At 39.0% G+C, this 20,357-nt stretch overlaps 1 protein-coding gene across 1 annotated transcript in view; it reads left to right on the forward strand.

Moving 5' to 3' along the window:
* Positions 1 to 20,357, forward strand: part of fhit (fragile histidine triad diadenosine triphosphatase) — a 503,961-nt gene that overhangs the window by 384,250 nt on the left and 99,354 nt on the right. The window contains exon 5 of the mRNA XM_079844386.1: positions 931 to 999. Coding sequence (XP_079700512.1) covers positions 931 to 999 — 69 coding nt within the window. The remainder of the gene's footprint in view (positions 1 to 930; positions 1,000 to 20,357) is intronic.

Below are 20,357 nucleotides of genomic sequence, written 5' to 3' on the forward strand. Positions count from 1 at the left end.
TAATTTTTTTTATTTTTTTACTATGCCCTCTAAGGTGTGCATTTGCATTTCTTTAACTGTTGTTGTGAAAGGGCCTTTCCATTTGCCAAAAAAAAAAAAAAAATTTTGTTATTAAAAAACAAACAAGCAAGCCCACCCAGGTGAATAAAAAAACCTCAATATTGTAATACATTACTTTTATAAGTAACTTTCCCCAACACTGTTCATTAATATCACATTTTTGGGGAGTTGCACCACATCCTTAACTAAGCTTATCTGATAATTTAACAGACTTATCTGACATACAGGATCCGCAGGTGTCCTTTCCTTTCTATTATGATATAATCATTTGACTTTGTTGGTCGTGCCACATGACTTTGCTAAATAAATGTATAGATTCAGTCAAAAAATAAGTGTCATGTCATTGCTTCAGATAATGCACTCAGCCCTCCAAACCAAAATGATAATGCGGAACAAAAATGGGATTGAAAAGACTGCAAATATGTTGGGTTGCCACTGTATACACAATAGCTAATGTTTTGTTCATTAAAACAGAGCGTGTTCTACTGGGACTCAAATTACGTTGCTAATGTGCACCCAAGGAAAGCACAATTCTGCAAACTAACCGTGCAGATGGCCAAGTTTGTGACAGCATATTGCAGAAGGGAATTCAGCGAGGACATCTGACAAAGTCAATTTAAGTTTTAAAAGCCTAAAAAGAAGTAGTCTTAGAGGTTTACTGATGCACGCTTGGTGGGATTTACAGTAACTCTTGCATGATTTAAGAGAAGTTAGCACCGAATAGCTGCCAGAAGACTGTGTTGTAATGAAGGAAGTGATATGGAGGGTGGTTGAGCGTACCTGTCCTTACTTTCTCTGACAGTGACCTCAGCTTTGCTGAATGAACGAGTTTTTCGATTAACCGCTCCTCTGTTCGTCTTGTAATTACAGCATGTCCATGTCCACGTGCTTCCGAGAAAGGCTGGCGACTTCCAGAAGAATGACAGCATCTATGATGAGGTGAGGTTTCTTACATGTTCCAGTTCATGTATTACATAGTCACATACATTCTGTCAGTAAATGTAACTATGTACTGTCGTCATTCAAGTAAAACTGACATCTAATTTAGTTCTTTAGTTCTTAAAGGGATAGCTCACCCCAAAACGAAAATGATGTAATTCCAAACCTGCATGCAATTCTATCTTCTGTTGAATATTTTGCTGAATATTTGTACATTTTTGAACTTACAATGAAAGTACGTTGCTATGTTTCCATCCAAAGTTGCGAATTTGACATAAATTGGAATATCACATATACAACATGTGATTGTGAAGTTGTTGCAATCGGGGAAGCCACTGTGCTCCCCCAACCCAGAAGCCCCTTGTGAGAGTTTTTGGGAGGGAAATTTCAATACACCATTTTCACGAGTTGGATAAGGCATTTCAGAATGAACAAATCAACATTTGAGTTGCTGTGTAATTAAAATTGGCCCGCTGATTACTCCAGTTATCCAATCATATTCTCTGTTGTGGCAAAGTCACATGAGTTTTTTGTTGCATATTGAGGGATTTATTCGGTAAATGTGTCTCCATCGTAGCTTGTGCATGCCTTGTTATTGGATAAACAATGATCCACTTTTTTTTTTACTTGATGTTTCCATCCAGCGTTATTTAAGCAACATCCCAAAATTTGCATAGAAATAGGTGGATGGAAACATAGTAGGGATGAAACGGTATGAAACAGATACACACACTGAAAACAAGTTTTATATTTGAAAATCAACAAATAACACGAGCAGCTCTATGCAGTTTTTTAAGCAAGATTCTATTCTGTGGCATTTCCTTCCTTATAATGACCGTCGCCAATAGCAATGCATTATAACAGCGCACATCCACGTATCACAACGGACTCGCTCTGTTTCATTCAAACTTGCGTCTCTGTTTTTGATTGTATTGAAAATTAAATCAGAGGACTTTACTATTAATACTACTATAATTATGACTATAACTTCTTGTGATCATCTTGTCTGGAAGATTGTTTTGTCCGCTGTACAAAATGGATTTATAAACGGGTAAGATTTAAAACATTAATCTCAATTCAATCTGTCGCCGTAATTATTTATGTGGTAAAGAAAATATGTGTATGTGTACAATGAATGTACATTATTATCCCTTAAATGTCACCCTAGTCTTGTCTGAACTTGTTTGTTCATCTTTGGCTCAAGTTTCACGTTATTATTTCCCAGATGTAGTTTTAGAATTGAGGTCAAAGTCCACTTGCCGTGCGTTCGCAGATTTGAAGTGTTTCCCCCTATTGCAGCGACTTTTTTACATATTGACCATAGTGACCATCCTCGATTGAGTTTCCCTCAGGACTTTTGTAAAAGCCAAAATATGACCACACCTCAGATTCGGGCCTTTTAGAAGGCAGAGAAACCTCCCGGCGCTGTCACTGCCTTCCGCCATTTTCTTCTCATTCAAAAAAACAACATTGCGCATTGCACCTGCACTAGACTGACGCTGGCTGGACAGGATTGACCGCGAGTTTTCAAAATCGTGCTTATCAAACACGGTTTTAATGATAATACAATTTTAAATGATATTACTAACCGTCAGTACATTTTATTGTGGTTTATCGTGAAACCGGTAATCATTCCATCCCTAAAACATAGCTTATGAAGTTCAAAAGAACTTTGGACCCCTTTCATCATAACTACAAACAAGCAAACATACAATTGGGTTTAACTGATCCTTTAATACTTTGTAAAACAATAATGTTTGTATTAGTGTTATTTGAAATTGTACATATGTACATAATTCATGATGTGAATAATGTGACTTAAATTAGGCTATATAAATATCTATCTGTATTTTTTAAAGTAAATTACAGTCATGCAATCAATTTGAATCCTTCCGAGTGTTTTATTTCCTGTATATTTTATTGTGACATTTTATATTTAAGTATGGTCTTGCAAATGCTAGCCTGAATATCAGCAGGTTCAAATGAATATTCCACTCAACCTATTTATAAGCCTTGTTTTTTTAATTCCCAAAAGCGCTTGGAGAGAAATGAAGGGCCTCATCAACAGTGGTGGACCGGTGCATGATAAATTAGCTTGTTTTTAATTTGCATGTGGTCATAAGGGTTATTGTAGAGTTTTGCCGTTTATATTTTCGTTGTCTTGCACGGCAAATGAGAGAGATAACCCAACCCCCCCCATACCCCCCCAAGCTGTTTTTGTCTTCCTATAAATAATGACTGAGGGCTATCCCCCCCTTACCTTACACTGTTAAATGTTTTATAAGCTAAACTAGGCGCATTTACTCTCTCATAAAGCCTATTTAAGAGACGACAGGGCTTTAGCATCCCACTGATACTGAAGATTACGAAGAAATGTTTTTCCAAGCAGGTTCTTGCCATGTGCTTTATGCTGTAGTAATTGTAACTGGCAGGAGAGTGGGAGTAGTGCTCGGATAACAGGTCATATGTCACAGGGGTTTTTCGTGGACATTTTATGTTGCACTGGTGTGTGAAAAAAGTAAATACATGAGCTAATCATCTAGTGCTTGACACTTTCTCTGGCTATTTATGGAGAAATCCATTCAAGAACACGCCCTGCTCATATCTCACAGCGAATGAACACATTATGTTTTGCCTCAATAACATTTTAATTTTTTTATTTTTTTGCATTGTGACATTGTTTTCATCATAATTAAATATATTTCCCTCCAAAATTTCATTACTGCAAAATATCACAATGTCATAAATATAATAATAATAATAATTAAAAAAAAACATTAACAGCATGTATAAGTTAAAGTAGTATAGATAGTATTTGTGCTATCATGGTAATATTGATTGAGGTGCACAGCATTTATGTCCTGCTGGTTAAAAAAATATAAAAAATATATAAAAAATATTTATATATATATATTAGGGCTGTCAATAAATTTTTTAAAAATGTAATCGCAATTAATCGTACTGTTGTTGTGTGATTAATCACAATTAATCACACACTTATTGTGAAATTAATCATACGCCATTTATCTCATTAAACACATTCATTTTGTCATAATTTACTATATCCAAAGTAAACTATCAGATTGAAGGGTGATTCTCACAAAACTGTATTTTCTGCAGCTTCAAGGATCACTGGAGACTCCAAACTGACACCAAATAACCAAATATAAGGAGTCTAGTATATACTTCTATTATATAATACATTTATACTAGTGTTGGGAATCGATTAAAAAAATTGTAAATTTTTTTTAAAATATTTTTATATTGTATTCATTTCAGTTACTCTCCAAATTAATGTAGAAACAATTTAAAGACAGCTAATTTTAAATATTTGTTGTAATGGCATCTTTTTATGACTTATGGCCAGTATCACTGATACTAATGTCTATATAAAACATTAATGACGTTACATTACAGTATAACTGAAAGCTGCCAATTTCAACATTTATTAGGCTTTAAAAAATAACAACTTTTAATTTAAGTGAACTTAAAACAATCTTTACATAAACCCATTATAATAAATGTTATATTTACCCATGGCCTTCCCTTAGACATAGTCTACACATAAATTGAATAAAGTTATCAACACCTTTCTTAACTGCATAAATGATCAATGAAATCTAGATTAATCATCATTAAAGCTACAATTGTCTCTGTTCCTGTTGTTCTTTGATGAACATTAATGACAGGCATCATCAGTGCTGCTGTCACTTTAAGATCCGCTGCCGAACATGACGCCTTGTCCCGCGCATCTCATTTTCTCATTATTTAACGTTTTTTAACTAATTTAAGACTCCTAATATGAGAATACTCGACAAAACTGACATTTTGGCAACATTCTCTGTGTGTTGTTATTGTTTGTTCAAGAGCGAAAGAGAACTCGATGTGTGCACGAGACTGGCGCTGTGTGTGTGTGTCAGGGTTATGAGGGGTGTCCCTCGATTAGCTCCCTAGCTTCCTAGGTGGTGAATCAGTATATCGTGTACATGAATGTACCTGATCAGTGCCCTGACTTCTGAACTAGGGAGCGGATTGAGACGCACCCACACAGACAGGACACTGACATACAGCGCAATCTCTTGTGTCTTGTTGCGCTTAGATGGTTTAAAAGCATTATAAAAAACATGAATAAGAGCGTGATCATATAATGTAACGCTGGGCAAAAATGGATATAAAAACGGTCGCTGCGTTAAATATTTTTAATGCGTTAAACTGAAAAAAAATATTGCCCGCGCTGATGCGTTAATTTGCCCAGCACTAATTTATACACACCTAAGCACCCATGAAAAAACATTACATAAAAAACTTTTCAGAATTCATAGTGTATAATGTGTGTACAGAGCAACAGCAATGAGATTGCTTTCATTTTTAGACGTCAAGCTGCGATACCGAACAGGACCACACGCCAAAAAAACTCCTAAATCAACCGCTTTGACTAAATAAACCTACGATTACTAATCACAACAACGTACACATGACAAATCAAACATCATCCTTCCTGAGTGTGTGGAAATGACGTGAATGTACTGTGCATCTGTACATGAATGCAGCGTGTGATCAGTGATCGAGAGCACGCACACACGGTTTGTTGCATCAGACATTTACGTGCTTACTGTACGACTCCGGTACGGCACCAAAATTGCACTCTTCAGAAACAATCGCAGAATACAACAGAGCTCGTGTTTTAAAGCAAAGCACACACTGGAACAAACAATTCACAAAAAACGCAATGTGAGTCTTTATTCTCTCTGATATGTGTGGTGTGATCAGCCTGGCCTTCTTTACATTAGCCTGTTTGAATGAATTCGATTACTGGATCACTGAAAACTTTCCCAGAGTTTAACAGCTTAAAATGGTCTGATCACATCAGAGAAGCAGAATTGAGTTAAAGAGTTAGATGGACATTTCCTCCTCCCAGGGTTACAGGTGCTGTAGAAGCTCAGTGTGATTGTGATAAACTCCAGTCTTCCTACATCATCTAATGTGTGACGAAAATTACGGTAATGACGCAGCTTCACGTACTTCTGTCATTTATTTGCGTCAATTGTGTTAAATTATTTGAACACGTTAAGGACTTTAAATTAATTGCATGTGTTAATGAGTTAACGTTGACAACCCTAATATATATATCACAGTATATATATAAATAACTGAAATAGAGAACATTTCTAATTAGAGTATTGATAATAATGGGAATTACAAAAAATAAAATAAACATAAGTAAAACATCTGGACATTTCATGGAAATATAACGTTTTATTGACAAAAAAAAAAAAAAAAATATATATATATATATATATATATATATATATATATATATATATATATATATATATATATATATATATATATATATATATATATATATATATATATATATATATATATATATATATTTTTTTTTTTTTTTTTTTTTTTTTTTTTTTCAGCTGTCATTATTTTTTTGCTCAAGATTCATTCATTCATTCATTAATGCATTTATTTATTCATTCATTCATTCATCCATTCATTCATTCATTCATTCATTCATTTCTAGTTTAGCTTAGTTCAGTTTATTTTTGAGTTAAAGTCGGCATGAAAATGAGTGCTAGTGCTAGTCTTTTCTTCACTATTATGTCATTTATCCGAGTGAAACAGCTTCTCAAACAAGAACAAATGTAGGGTGGGACTTGATTTTTTCCGTGGGGAATTGATTGGATAGTTAGATGGTTGTTTTGCCATTGGTTGATCTCATTTGAGTGACAGGTTGCCCCGCCCTCGCGCCAGTAAAAACGTATTCAGAGAAGAGATGTCGCTGCCAGAGGAAGGGGAAGTTATTTTCACTAAAGATTATGAGGGCATTTTCATTCTTTTTATAATAAAGATGTGCATGGATAGGGAGTAAATATGGATATGGAATAAATACTGCAATATGGAAAAAAAAAAAAGATGTGATGTAGTTGCAATGTCGTCTTCTGCTTTTTTTTTTTTTTTTTTTACCAAAAAGTAATTTAATTAACATGACTAATGATTATTCCTAGGAAAGAAAGGTTTTCGGCTAAACTGCTTTTAGATTACTGTTATTACCATGTGCAATATAAAGTCATACATTATCCAGAATTCCAAACCAATTTGTGAGAGTACAATTTTTAAAGACACTACAGCCACAATGATGTTTTGAAACGATAAAAAAGAAAACCGTCAAAACAGTACAAATTAAATGAAAAAAACTGAACAGGAAAACACTAAACCCTTATATACACAAATGTTATAAACCCCAATTGAACATTTTCTTATGTACTGTATTTAGGGCACCTGGGTTCCTTCACTGAATTTTCTGTACTATAAATTTTAATCATATAGTAGACAACAAAGTAGGACCAACATGACAAAATTTTGTCCCCAAACGGCAACGGCTTCTGCATAAAGATAAAGAGCATTAATCCTCATAATGGCTCATACTGCTGTATGTAAAATGATCTCCTAAGGATGAATTGCTTGTCTTGCAGCATTCCTCATTTTTATAAGTCGCTTTAGATGAAAGTGTCTGCATAAGAAATCAACCGGTGCGTCTCAATCAGCTCTCTAGCTCCCGTGAATTTGGGCACTGGTAAGGACAGTAAAGGACACTGGCTCACTACACATTGGGACTCTGATGACTCTTTTTTTGTATATAATCATTTTAACTGATCAGACATAACATTATGACTAATAATATTGTAATATTATACACATTATATTGTGTTGGTCCCCCTTTTGCTGCCAAAACAGCCCTGACCCGTCGAGGCATGGACTCCACTAGACACCTGAAGGTGTGCTGTGGTATCTGGCACCAATATGTTAGCAGCGGATCCTTTAAGTCCTGTAAGTTGCGAGGTGGGGCCTCCATGGATCGGACTTGTTTGTTCAGCACATAACACACATGCTCGATTGGATTGAGATCTGGGGAATTTGGAGGCCAAGTCAACACCTCAAACTGATTATTCAGTTTCTGTACCTGAATTACTGTCAGACATGAAACTTAATTCTTAGCACTGTTCTTACTTTATTGTTGACTGTTCACTTGTATTCAATAATGTTTTAAGTTTATATTAGACTTATATTAGTTGTAAACGAGAATTGTGAAATTTCACTGGTATCTACAATTTTGGTAGCTTATTTATTAGAATACAATGTTACATCGTTCAAAACAATGAAAACAAATACAGTAAGTATTACACATAATTTTTTTCACGGTCTATGGACCCCCTCAAGTAGCCTTGGCCACCCCACGGCCACCCCATGTAAAAAAGTCTAGTTACGCCACTGCTCCTCAAACCATTCCTGAACCATTTTTACTTTGTGGCAGGTGCATTATCTGCTGAATGAGCCGCAGCCACCAGGGAATACGGTTTCCATTAAAGGGTGTACATGGTCTGCAACAATGCTTAGGTAGGTGGTACGTGCCAAAGTAACATCCACATGGATGGCAGGATCAAGGTTTCCCAGCAGAACATTGCCCAAAGCATCACACTGCCTCCGCCGGCTTACCTTCTTCCCATAGTGCATCCTGGTGCCATGTGTTCCCAAGATAAGCAACGCACACGCACTCGGCCATCCACTTGATGTATAAGAAAACGTGATTGATCAGACCAGGCCACCTTCTTCCGTTACTCCGTGGTCCAGTTCTGATGCTCACGTGCCCACTGTTGGCGCTTTCGGCTGTGGACAGGGGTCAGCATGGGCACCCTGACTGGTCTGCAGCTATGCAGCCCCATACGCAACAAACTGCAATGCACTGTGTATTCTGACACCTTTCAATCAGAACCAGCATTAACTTCTTGAGCAATTTGAGCTACAGTATCTCATCTGTTTGATCGGATCACACGGACCAGCCTTCAATGACCCTTGGCCGCCCATGACCCTGACGCCGGTTCACCACTGTTCCTTCCTTGGACCACTTTTGATAGATACTGACCACTGCAGACCAGGAACACCCAACAAGAGCTGCAGTTTTGGAGATGCTCTGACCCAGTCGTCTAGCCATCACAATTTGGCCCTTGTCAAACTCACTCAAATCCTTACGCTTGTCCATTTTTTCAGCTTTCTAACACATCAACTTTGGGGACAAAATGTTCACTTGCTGCCTAATATATCCCACTCACTAACAGGAGCTGTGATGAAGAGATAATCAGTGTTATTCACTTCACCTGTCAGTAGTTATAATGTTATGTTAGGCAGATGCATGATTATTATTCTGGAGAGTTTTTTACAGGTAAAATGGGCAAAACAATTTATTTAACTCGCACTGGGCACTCAAAAAAATATGATATGCCCATGAGAAGGATGTAATTCTAATGCAATACTAGATAATTCCACAATTTCACAATTAAGGCGTGACCAGTGGACAGTGAAGTGGACATTGGGTCAGCAGGGTAAAAAAAAAAAAAACACAGGTTGAGAAGAAAAGGCACATGTTAACTGCAAAAGAATTCAGGGTGAAGAATTAGGTGTGAAACCATCAGGAACTCTTTAGGGCCCTATCATACACCAGGCGCAATGCGACCCAAGTGTTTTTTGCCAGTTTCAGCCTGACTTAATTATAATTTTCACGTCCAGTGCCACGTTGTTTAAATAGCAAATGCACTCGCGGCCATCTGTTCGCCCATGGGCGTGCGGATCTGAAAACGAGGTGCGTTCAGGTGCATTTTTGGTGCGTTGCTATTTTGAGGAACTGAAAACGACTGAGCCATTGATCAACAAAAACCTGCTCTAAAGTCAATAGTGCAGTATATTTTGTGTTATTTAAAAGGTGCGTTATTAATGTGGACCTATAGGCTCTGCTTATTACACACAGGGGCAACAGGCTTTTAAAGGGAATGGGAGATGAGACTCTGATTGATTTATTGCACGTTGCACCCAAAACACACCCATGACAAGAGACTAGGTACAACCCTTTTAGACCAAGGCATTAAACTAGCAAAAGTGGATTTAGAAATGCCCTAAGTGCACCTGTGCCATGCGCTTCAAACCATGCACTCAGATTGTTAAAATAGGGACTTTAGTCTACAGTGCCACCATTTTCTGCAATCTACTTGGAGTCTACTAGGTGTCAGGTTCTAAGAGGCTTCCTTAAGGTAAAGAAAACATGACCCCCACTTAATAAGAATGTTATTCTTATTATCTAATGTTATCACAATGTTGTGAAATACATTAAGATTTTAAGGCTTTATAGACAGATAGTTTGACTCTTGATGGGACCAGCACCACTTCTTCTTGTACCACTGTTTGAAGAATTTATTTTAGAGAATTTGGCAGTAAGTTTTGGGAGTTCATAAAAAGAACAATGCCTGATTCTGTAGCCCCTCCCAACGACTCGTGCCTGACATGACATAGGCCTACATAGCTAAACCGGATCGAACTTCTAAGCAATAAACATGCCACATAAGCTTCATTCGGATTCCAATATTATGAATGCATGGATGAACTTTATTTTTAATGAATATCCAGCTCACGTGGGGAAGACATTGCGTGTCTGTTCCTTCATTTCACCACAGATTCGTTTGTAAACAAGAGACTGGATTTGCAGACTTTTCAGATTTTTTTTATATGTGATAGTATTGCGTTGTTACAGATCGTTTGATTCCTTATCTATTGATTATGTGTACATGTCTAACTGAACATACCTTAGCAAGCTGTCAAAGGCTGAAGAATCCTTTATTTGTGGTGTAGTTGGTTCATTGCGATTCGGGATTAGACTCAGACATGTATGGGCCAGTGCTCGCAAAGCCCAACGTCACGGGGCTATGTGTTTTCCAGACAGGCTACCAAAACGTAAGCCCGGCCTACCGACGGGCTATCTTAAATAGTGAAATAACATTCCTTTCTTGGTGTATTTTGTTGTTCATTCTCTTGACTTGATATTTGAAGGGCTTGTGCGCGCACGTGTGTTTGCCAATCGGGCGGGCCAAGTAATAAAAAAATAACATTCCAATCAATTGCGGGTGGATGAGAGATGAATCATTGTGTTTGTTTGATAAAGACATTTTGCGAGCCCTGTGGGCGATTCATTCCGGTTGCCGTTTCCCCACACACTTTCAAAACAATTCCTACATGTACAGGGGAACTGAAGCTCATTAAATCCATCTCCTACGTCCATTAGAATGTGTATAGTTACATTGTGTACTAAAAGTTGCGATTTTCTAGACCGATATCTTAGTACACGATGTAACTATACAAATCACAACATATAAATAGGAAAATGTTGGTGTTATTTTGTCACTTATTGAGCAGTAGGCTAGCTGGAGCCGTTTACCTCCTGTCTTTGTGCTAAGCTAGGCTAGCGGTGGTTGCGTCAGATAGAGTTATGGCACGCATGGAGATGAGAATGGTATGAATGGACTTATCTGACTCTGTGGAATACGGTGATTAAGCTAAAGTCCCAAAAAGTCGGCTTGTTTCTTTAACAACAGGAAAAACAGTCAGCACGCCAGGTGCATGGTCCAAAAGGGTTGTACCTAGTCTCTTAATGAGCCATGGGTGTGTTTTTGGTGTAATGTGCAATAAACCAATCAGAGTCGCATCTCCCAATTCCTTTAAAAGTTGGAATTTGCGAACCTGAACTTTTCTCTAGAGAGGAATCCTTTTATTTTTAATATTTCGTCACACACGTCCCTGTGTGTGTAACGTGCATTGTGCACCCGCCTATATGCGATATTACTAACACCTTTTAAATAACACAAAAAATACTGCGCTGTTGACTTTAGACCAGTTTTATTTTGGTCAATGGCTCAGTCGTTTTCAGTTCCTCAAAATAGAAACGCGCCAACAATGCACCTGAACACACCTCATTTTCCAGACCAGACGCCCATGGGCGAACAGATGGGCGCGAGTGCATTTGCTATTTGAACACCGTGGCGCTGGACGTGAAAATGATAACCGCATCGGGCAGAAACTAGCAAAACACACTTGTGTCGCGCCTGGGCCCTTCAGCTTTAACATCCATACTTTGAAGAAACTATTTATGTGCCAGTTGCTGAAGCTGATGAAGATTTTTGTTCAGCCCTTTTATCTTTTCAGTCCTGTTATCTTCCCTCTACGTCAATTCTGCACAGGCCTCATCCCAAGCACAGGGCCCACGACTTCAGGCATCACAGTTAGGGTGTTTATCCAGCACGGTTAACAATGGGATTCCAGCGTGGGCTTATATTTGTCACTTTATTGATACAATGTGTCATGCAACAGTAGACTCCCGCAGCGTAGTCATAAAGAGCCTGACAGCTCCTGTGTGAAAGATTCAGTCTTCAGCACAGCTTTTGTGCTCCTGCTCTGTCTGATGTACCTGATGGTATTTCCACTTCCCTTTGCAGTGTCACCTTGCCAGAGAAAAGACTATCGCTGCTTATTCTTGTGGTGTGGCTATTTTTTCCTTTCTTGCTTTTATTTCTTTATCACGCTTTTTTTCTTGTCAGTCAATCTAATGGCGTTTATTCGTCTTTATTTATCCCAAAATAAAAGTTCTCTCAATAATGATCTCACATGTTCCAAACCTGTATAGCTGTGCTGGTTGCTCTTTTTCATGCAGTTACAATGACTGAGCACTGAAGCTTTCAAGTTTCCAAAAAGACACAAAACACCATTACATTTATATATATATTCAAAGTCTTCTGAATCTAATATTTAAATTGGTATTCTCTAATAACCTTCCTTTCCATTGAGCTGTTAACTGCTTCAACCAGATCATTGAGTCAGGAAGTCATGAACAATTTGTTCGGACCAGTTTTGTGAACTGGATTTGACTTCTTGAATGAGGCATCACTATGTTTGTGTCATATTTGTTAAAAAATATGATATATGGTGTCACAAGTAGTCATATAAACTACTTTTTGACCAGTGGTGTTCTTCTTTCTGTTTCTCACAGTGTAAATAATGACAGAATTGTAATTTTTTGTGGTAAACTAATCCTTTAATAATTCAAGATTCAAGTTTGGCCAAAACCTGTCATCGCAGCATACGCATTAAATGCTATGTTTTATTTGGCCCTGGATGGATTCCAAGAACCAGGACTTTATTTGTTTGCTGTCTCTCATTTCTCATCCATAATGTATTATTAAATGGCCATTTGCTAAATGGTGTGTTGAAAGATGCCACCATGCTCGCAAAGAAGGAAAAAACAAAAACACAACTATAGAGGTTCTCGGTTTCATGAAGTGCTTTCTAATCTCACCAACTCCATCCTCTCAGTAAAGGTCAGTGGTTTTCAGAAATAAGTGTTGTGACCTTTTTTTTAATCATGAGAAGGAAAGCAAAAGCGTTGCACTTTAACAGTTGTAAATTTGAAAGAGGACCGTGAGAGTTTAGCCCTAAAATCATAACTTTTCATTGTTTTTACGGTCTCTAAGGGTCATGAAACATCATAATGTTATGACTAAACTATTCCTTTAAAAAAGTGATTGGTGATACTGTTCCTTGTAAGACATTTAATCCAGTTTTGGATCTAAGATCTAATCTGATCATTCATTCATCTTTCAAATTCACAACATAATATTCTGGCTGCACTGCAATGACTCTGAAAAGAAAGGTGTTATAAATCCATGCTGTAAAAACAGCCTTCTGCATCTTAAAATCTCTCTATAAGGGATACTTAAAGGGTTAGCTTTGTATCATTTACTCACTCGTATGTCGTTCCAAACCCGTAAGACTTCAGGTCTATAAGATTTCTGTTCCTTCATTGACAGACTATGCAACTACTACTTTGACGCTTCAAAAATAAGAATTTCCAATGGAACCAATGAGGTTTTATGAGCTTCCGCAAGAACCAGTGAGGTTCATTCTCGTGTTACGCAGCACGTTTGAGCTTCAGCAAGAACCAATGAGGTTTATTATCGTGTTACGCCGCACGTTATATCTTCCAAAAGAACCAATGAGGTTTATTCTCGTGTTACGCAGCACGTTTGAGCTTCCTCAAGAACCAATGAGGTTTATTATCGTGTTACGCCGCATGTTATATATTCCAAAAGAACCAATGAGGTTTATTCTCGTGTTACACAGCACGTTTGAGCTTCCGCAAGAACCAATGAGGTTCATTCTTGTGTTACACAGCACGTTTGAGCTTCCGCAAGAACCAATGAGGTTTATTCTCGTGTTACACCGCACGTTATATCTTCCTAAAGAACCAATGAGGTTAATTCTCATGTTACGCAGCGCGTTTGAGCTTCCGCAAAAACCAATGAGGTTCAATCTCTTGTTACGCAGCATGTTTGAGCTTCCTCTAGAACCAATGAGGTTCAATCTCTTGTTACGCAGCACGTTTGAGCTTCCGCAAGAACCAATGAGGTTCATTCTTGTGTTACACAGCACGTTTGAGCTTCCGCAAGAACCAATGAGGTTCATTCTTGTGTTACACAGCACGTTTGAGCTTCCGCAAGAACCAATGAGGTTTATTCTCGTGTTACACCGCACGTTATATCTTCCTAAAGAACCAATGAGGTTAATTCTCATGTTACGCAGCGCGTTTGAGCTTCCGCAAAAACCAATGAGGTTCAATCTCTTGTTACGCAGCATGTTTGAGCTTCCTCTAGAACCAATGAGGTTCAATCTCTTGTTACGCAGCACGTTTGAGCTTCCGCAAGAACCAATGAGGTTCATTCTCGTGTTACGCAGCACGTTATATCTTCCAAAAGAACCAATGAGGTTTATTCTCGTGTTACGCAGCACGTTTGAGCTTCCGCAAGAACCAATGAGGTTCATTCTTGTGTTACACAGCACGTTTGAGCTTCCGCAAGAACCAATGAGGTTAATTTTTGTGTTATGCAACACGTTTGAGCTTCCTCAAGAACCAATGAGGTTTATTATCGTGTTACGCCGCATGTTATATCTTCCAAAAGAACCAATGAGGTTTATTCTCGTGTTACACAGCACGTTTGAGCTTCCGCAAGAACCAATGAGGTTTGTTCTCTCATGTCAAGCAAGTACAGTTGAGTTTTGCTCTATGTTTGCTGATTAAAGATTATACATGAATAAAAGTCTAAATTCAATCTGTTCATCAAATAAAGCAATCATGTCTCTTCAGAAATTTTTTAATTACTTAATTCATATGGATTCGTTTTACGATCTCTTTATTAAATTTTTGAAGCATAAAAGTGGTAGTTAATTAGCTGTCTATGGAGGGACAAAAATCTTAATTTGTGTTTAGATGAACGAAAGTCTTAGGGATTTGGAACGACACGAGGGTGAGTAAATGATTTTCCATTTTTGGGTGAACTAACCCTTGTAATGAGGAGATATTAAAAAGACAGAGTGAGGATTGTAATCATGCTTCTGCCAATCTTCTGAGGAGTGTTAAAGATGGTTCTGGGTTGAGAGGACAGAGCCCAGGCATCTAACTTTAGAAATCTAAATTTAATCTCTTTTTTTCTTTTCTCAAACTCTAGAAGGGGAAAAAGGAACCTAATTATGAAAAGCAAGACGAACAGTGGCCTGCCACATGTGCCAAAATATGAAATGCGTGTTATGCCCACTAGCAACAAACGGAATTGCAAAATTAAGTTTCTGAACAGGTTTCCAAAATGTTTACATGGCAAACAGCCAGTCCCACGCCAAAGGAAAGCAAATAAGGTTCATACTGATATCAATATGAAAACTTCACCTTTAAAAGATCCCTTGAGGTTCATTAAAACTAAGAGAAAATGGCACTGATCTGATGTTTGAATAAAATGCAGTTATGAATGCACAGTGTTGGGGATACTTTGAAACTGAGTGACTGACATGACCAAGAGCAGAATATACTGTAACTAATGATATTGATTTGTAAAATCATTGTAATATATGTTATAACATTTGTTTTATTATGAATGGCTGTCTAACTGTTTGTGATGTTTGATCTCCTCTACAGTGCTTTAAAAAAAACAATGTTAGGAGCGGGCGTTTTAGGTTCCAGATTTGACAGAATGTCTGTTGAGAAGAAGTCTTGATTATGATAGTGGTACAGAGATTGTATATTTTGAATGTATATATCTGGTAAATAGTATTGTTATTTTTTTGCCAATTGTTTATAGATAACCTTAAGGCTAACATATTAGTTTTAAAAGCCACAAAACCTCAACTTTGATTTAATGCGGACTAACTTTGGAGAATTTTACATTATTACCGTTTCATAAATCTTGCTGAAAATCATGAGATTATTTTTATTAATAACCTTGTTTTTTTTACACTACGAAATAAGCTAATTTGCACATAGATTTGTGAAAATGCTAGAACAGTTTTAGTTTTTTTGCTTTAGTACATTGACAATACAAAATTATTTATTTTGCAAATTTCATTCCGAATGAATAGGTATTTTTACATGAAATCATATAGTTGAGGGTCCCTTGCAAGGGTGTCATCTTATTTTGGGGCTCTTGGCATAAAAAACAACCTCAGTTAGTTCACTTGGCATTGTTTTTTGTCAAAAGTGTTCAGTTAAAGATAATATCAATCCTGTATCCGGTCTAAAATGCTTCTGCGCGTATTTATAGCTCAGATTGTCTTTTATCTCACTGATTTTACCCTTTATTTCATTATCTACGCAATCAATGCATCATTCCCAGACCTCTCTCAATTTCAGAGAAATACACTGAGCCACTTAGAGACTTTGAAATCAAGTATCTCATACTTTCTTTCTCTTGTACCCTCTCCTTTTTTTCTACCCTGATGTCGGTTGATAGCTTTGTTCATTAGATCGTTATCGATGGCTCCGTCTCACAAGCTATGGCGGAACAGTGAGCGAGCGATCATATTTGGCCTAGCGGTTGGGGGCGGGAGAGGCTCGGTTGTTATTTAGGGCGTGATTTATTGTCGGGCCCTCCTTCCTCCGCGCCAGAGTTTCCCCGGAAAAACAAAGACGGGGGAGAGGGCAACGTAATGAGAAATATCAATGTATTCTCATGTTCCTGCTCTCCCTGACAGCACACAATCCATCTCTTTGACACTCACCTAGTTAACATTTTTATCAGAGGGCCAGGACTCGTCATTTTTTACCCCCTTCCTCTAGACGAGAGTATAAGTCTCCACTAATAGTTTAGATAAAGATGAAGAATCAGAAACATAGCTGCACTGCTCCTCGTGAGAATGATAAACATTGGAGCCAGCAGTTGGTTTCATATTTTTACCTGCTCATAGCTCTTGTCCCGCTGAGCGTAGCAATCACTGTACCGACCTTAAAGTTTGTGTTACCAGCAGTACCTGCGGTTGTGAGCTGTGGTACTCAGTGGGTGTGCCTCCCTCAGGGAAATCATTTTTGGGGGGTTTGAGCAGACTATTCTAATGACCGGTTGTGCATCTTGAATATGGTAAATGTGACCCTTCTATAATTGAGTTCCCATGATGGCAGTGTCCCCTGTGCAGCAACACCAATATCTTTATGTGGATCTGTTGCAATGGTAAAAATGATTTGTATCCATTTATGTATTCAACTAAACCCAAATGTGGGAGGGGCTTAAACTGTACATTAGTCAACATTTAAATGTACAATAATTCTGTTCCCTTCAAAATTCATATATAGCAAAAATTCATTGTATAATTTGTGTATAAAATTCTAATTTTTTATTAAAAACAAAAAAATTGTAAATATCTTTTAAAGGCAGGGTAGGCAATTTTCGGACCAATAGCTTGATTGCAGTCACATGTCACAATGTAATATGCTTTTCCGACTTTTCTACGTGTAAAAACACTAAGGGAAGCAGGTTGAGGCAACACTTTCTCACTCTCAATTCGTCACATATTGACCCTTGGTCAGGACCCTTCGGCGTCACATTTTAACGCACATGGTACCCCTTTAGTGTAATTTTTCGATGTACAGGGTGCTCCATTGATTTTAATGAGAAACCTTTTGGCGTCATACACAGACACGTTATCGTCATGATGAAATTATATATTGGATTATGATTTTGCCATAATGACATGTTGGTGTGTGATTCTCAATTTAATCAGCCAGCATTCTTCTATTTACTTTTATTTATTTATTTATTTTATTAACACTATTTAGACAGTAAACAGGAAACTCACGAAGGACTGCCGCACACATAGTGTAAAGCATAACACAGGCCTGGTCCTCTCTCCTCCTTCACTAGTGTCGCTCGTCCTTATATACCTCCGTGCTCGCTCTCTCCTCCCACGTCTCTCACTCGCCCACCTCGCCACATACCCCCATCGCCCCTCGCAGGCCCGGGGGACCAATTTCCACGTCTCCCGCGTCTGGGGGTATGGACAGACGAGACACAGTAAGCAAAAGGACGAAAGAGGGGAGAGAGGAAACAAAAGAAAACATTTTGGGTCCGGTCCCCCGACACACTGTCACTCGGTCTTCAACCATCCGAGTTCTTTTTTGCGGTGCCATGTGATGACACTGGTCGTTCCTTGTGGGATGGCTCGATACTATTCCGCCCCCTGGTGGCCAGCGATGGCTCGTCCTTTCGAAGGCAGTCGGCAGTGAGACACATGCTCCCCGCTCCTCTCCGATCCGGCAGATGGCAGCAGGCTCCGGCCTATGGCAAGCCACGGAGACTCCTCCGCTCCTTCTAGGATTCCTGCAGTTCATCCCACCTTGGCCCAGGGGTACGGCACGGACGCTTCCGGGTCTTCCAGCGATCCAGCACCAACGCTCCGGGCAGCCTTCTGCGACCATCTTCGACAGCGCATCCCTTCTTCCGTCCCGGGTCTCGGCACCACTGTAATGAGTTGAAACTAGGTCTTTATTAAAAAGGAGGAAGAAGGCAGGAACCGGCTGACAATAAAGTGAATTTTAATGAAAATAGAAAATAAAACAGTGAACAGGAAGCTCACGAAGGACTGCCGCACACATAGTGTAAAGCATAACACAGGCCTGGTCCTCTCTCCTCCTTCACTAGTGTCACTCGTCTTTATTTGCCTCCGGGCTCGCTCGCACCTCCCACTTCTCTCGCTCGCCCACCTCGCCACATACCCCCATCACCCCTCGCAGGCCCGGGGGCCCAATTTCCATGTCTCCTGCGTCTGGGGGTATGGACAGACGAGACGGGAGAAACGGGAGATGGAGACACAGAAAGCAAAAGGACGAAAGAGGGGAGAGAGGAAACAAAAGAAAACATTTTGGGTCCGGTCCCCCGACACAGTGTCACTCGGTCCTCAACCGTCCGAGTTTTTCTTCACGGTGCCATGCGATGACACTGGTCGTTCCTTGTGGGATGGCTCGATACTATTCCGCCCCCTGGTGGCCAGCAATGGCTCGTCTTTTCGAAGGCAGTCGGCAGTGAGACACGTGCTCCCCGCTCCTCTCCGATCCGGCAGATGGCAGCAGGCTCCGGCCTATGGCAAGTTACGGAGACTCCTCCGCTCCTTCTAGGATTCCTGCAGTTCATCCCACCTTGGCCCAGGGGTACGGCACGGACGCTTCCGGGTCTTCCAGCGATCCAGCACCAACGCTTCGGGCAACCTTCTGCGACCATCAGCAAGGGCTCCTCGACAGCGCATCCCTTCTTCTGTCCCGGGTCTCGGCACCACTGTAATGAGTTGAAACGAGGTCTTCATTAAAAAAGAGGAAGCAGGCAGGAACCGGCTGACAATAAAGTGAATTTTATTGAAAATAGAAAATAAAACAGTGAACAGGAAGCATAGTGTAAAACATAACACAGGCCTGGTCCTCTCTCCTCTGCTTCTATGCCTCCGGGCTGCCTCATGAGAGGACTGGAGACCTCACAGGTGACGCTGATTCTTAATCATGCACCGGCCTCGCTCGCTCCTCCCACGTCTCTCGCTCGCCCACCACGCCACAATGACTTAAGGCAAAATCATGAAGTAAAAGATATGAAACAAAATCCAAAACAACGTGACAGTCTGGCATAAAAACTCACGCTAAACTGTAGTGCACATGCAGGAATTAAAATCCAGCTTGGTCCATTCTCAATTCCATTTCCCCTCTGTTGCTCATCTTTTACTTTCCTGCCTGTAATATCCTTATTATTATTAAGCTATTATATGTAATAGCTTTAGTTTTGAAACATACAAATTGCTGGTATATTTGCTCTGGTAATTGGTACTATACTAAATATATGTACTTTCTTCTAAGTTGTATTTATAAGAGTCAGCCAAGGATGCTAAAGTTATTTTAGAAAAATGTAATAATCCTTTATATATACTGTAAGAAAATAAAGCAGGCGTGAAAAAAAAATTATATCTGGAGGAAGCAATTCAGAGACTCAATTTCTTTTGAGCAGCAAACAGACATTTATAATGCAGGATGGGTTTTATTCATAAGTAATCACACAGATGGCGGCAGCCTTGTTTCCTCAGCTCTGTCTTTCCCAGTGCCAGGTGTTGATCTAAGAGAATAGAGAACTGTGTCTGGCAGAACAGAGGATATTAGTAACAAATATCTGTCTGTCAAA

Source organism: Gobio gobio (genome assembly GCF_949357685.1).
Source record: "Gobio gobio genome assembly, chromosome: 19".
Lineage (NCBI taxonomy): Eukaryota > Metazoa > Chordata > Actinopteri > Cypriniformes > Gobionidae > Gobio > Gobio gobio.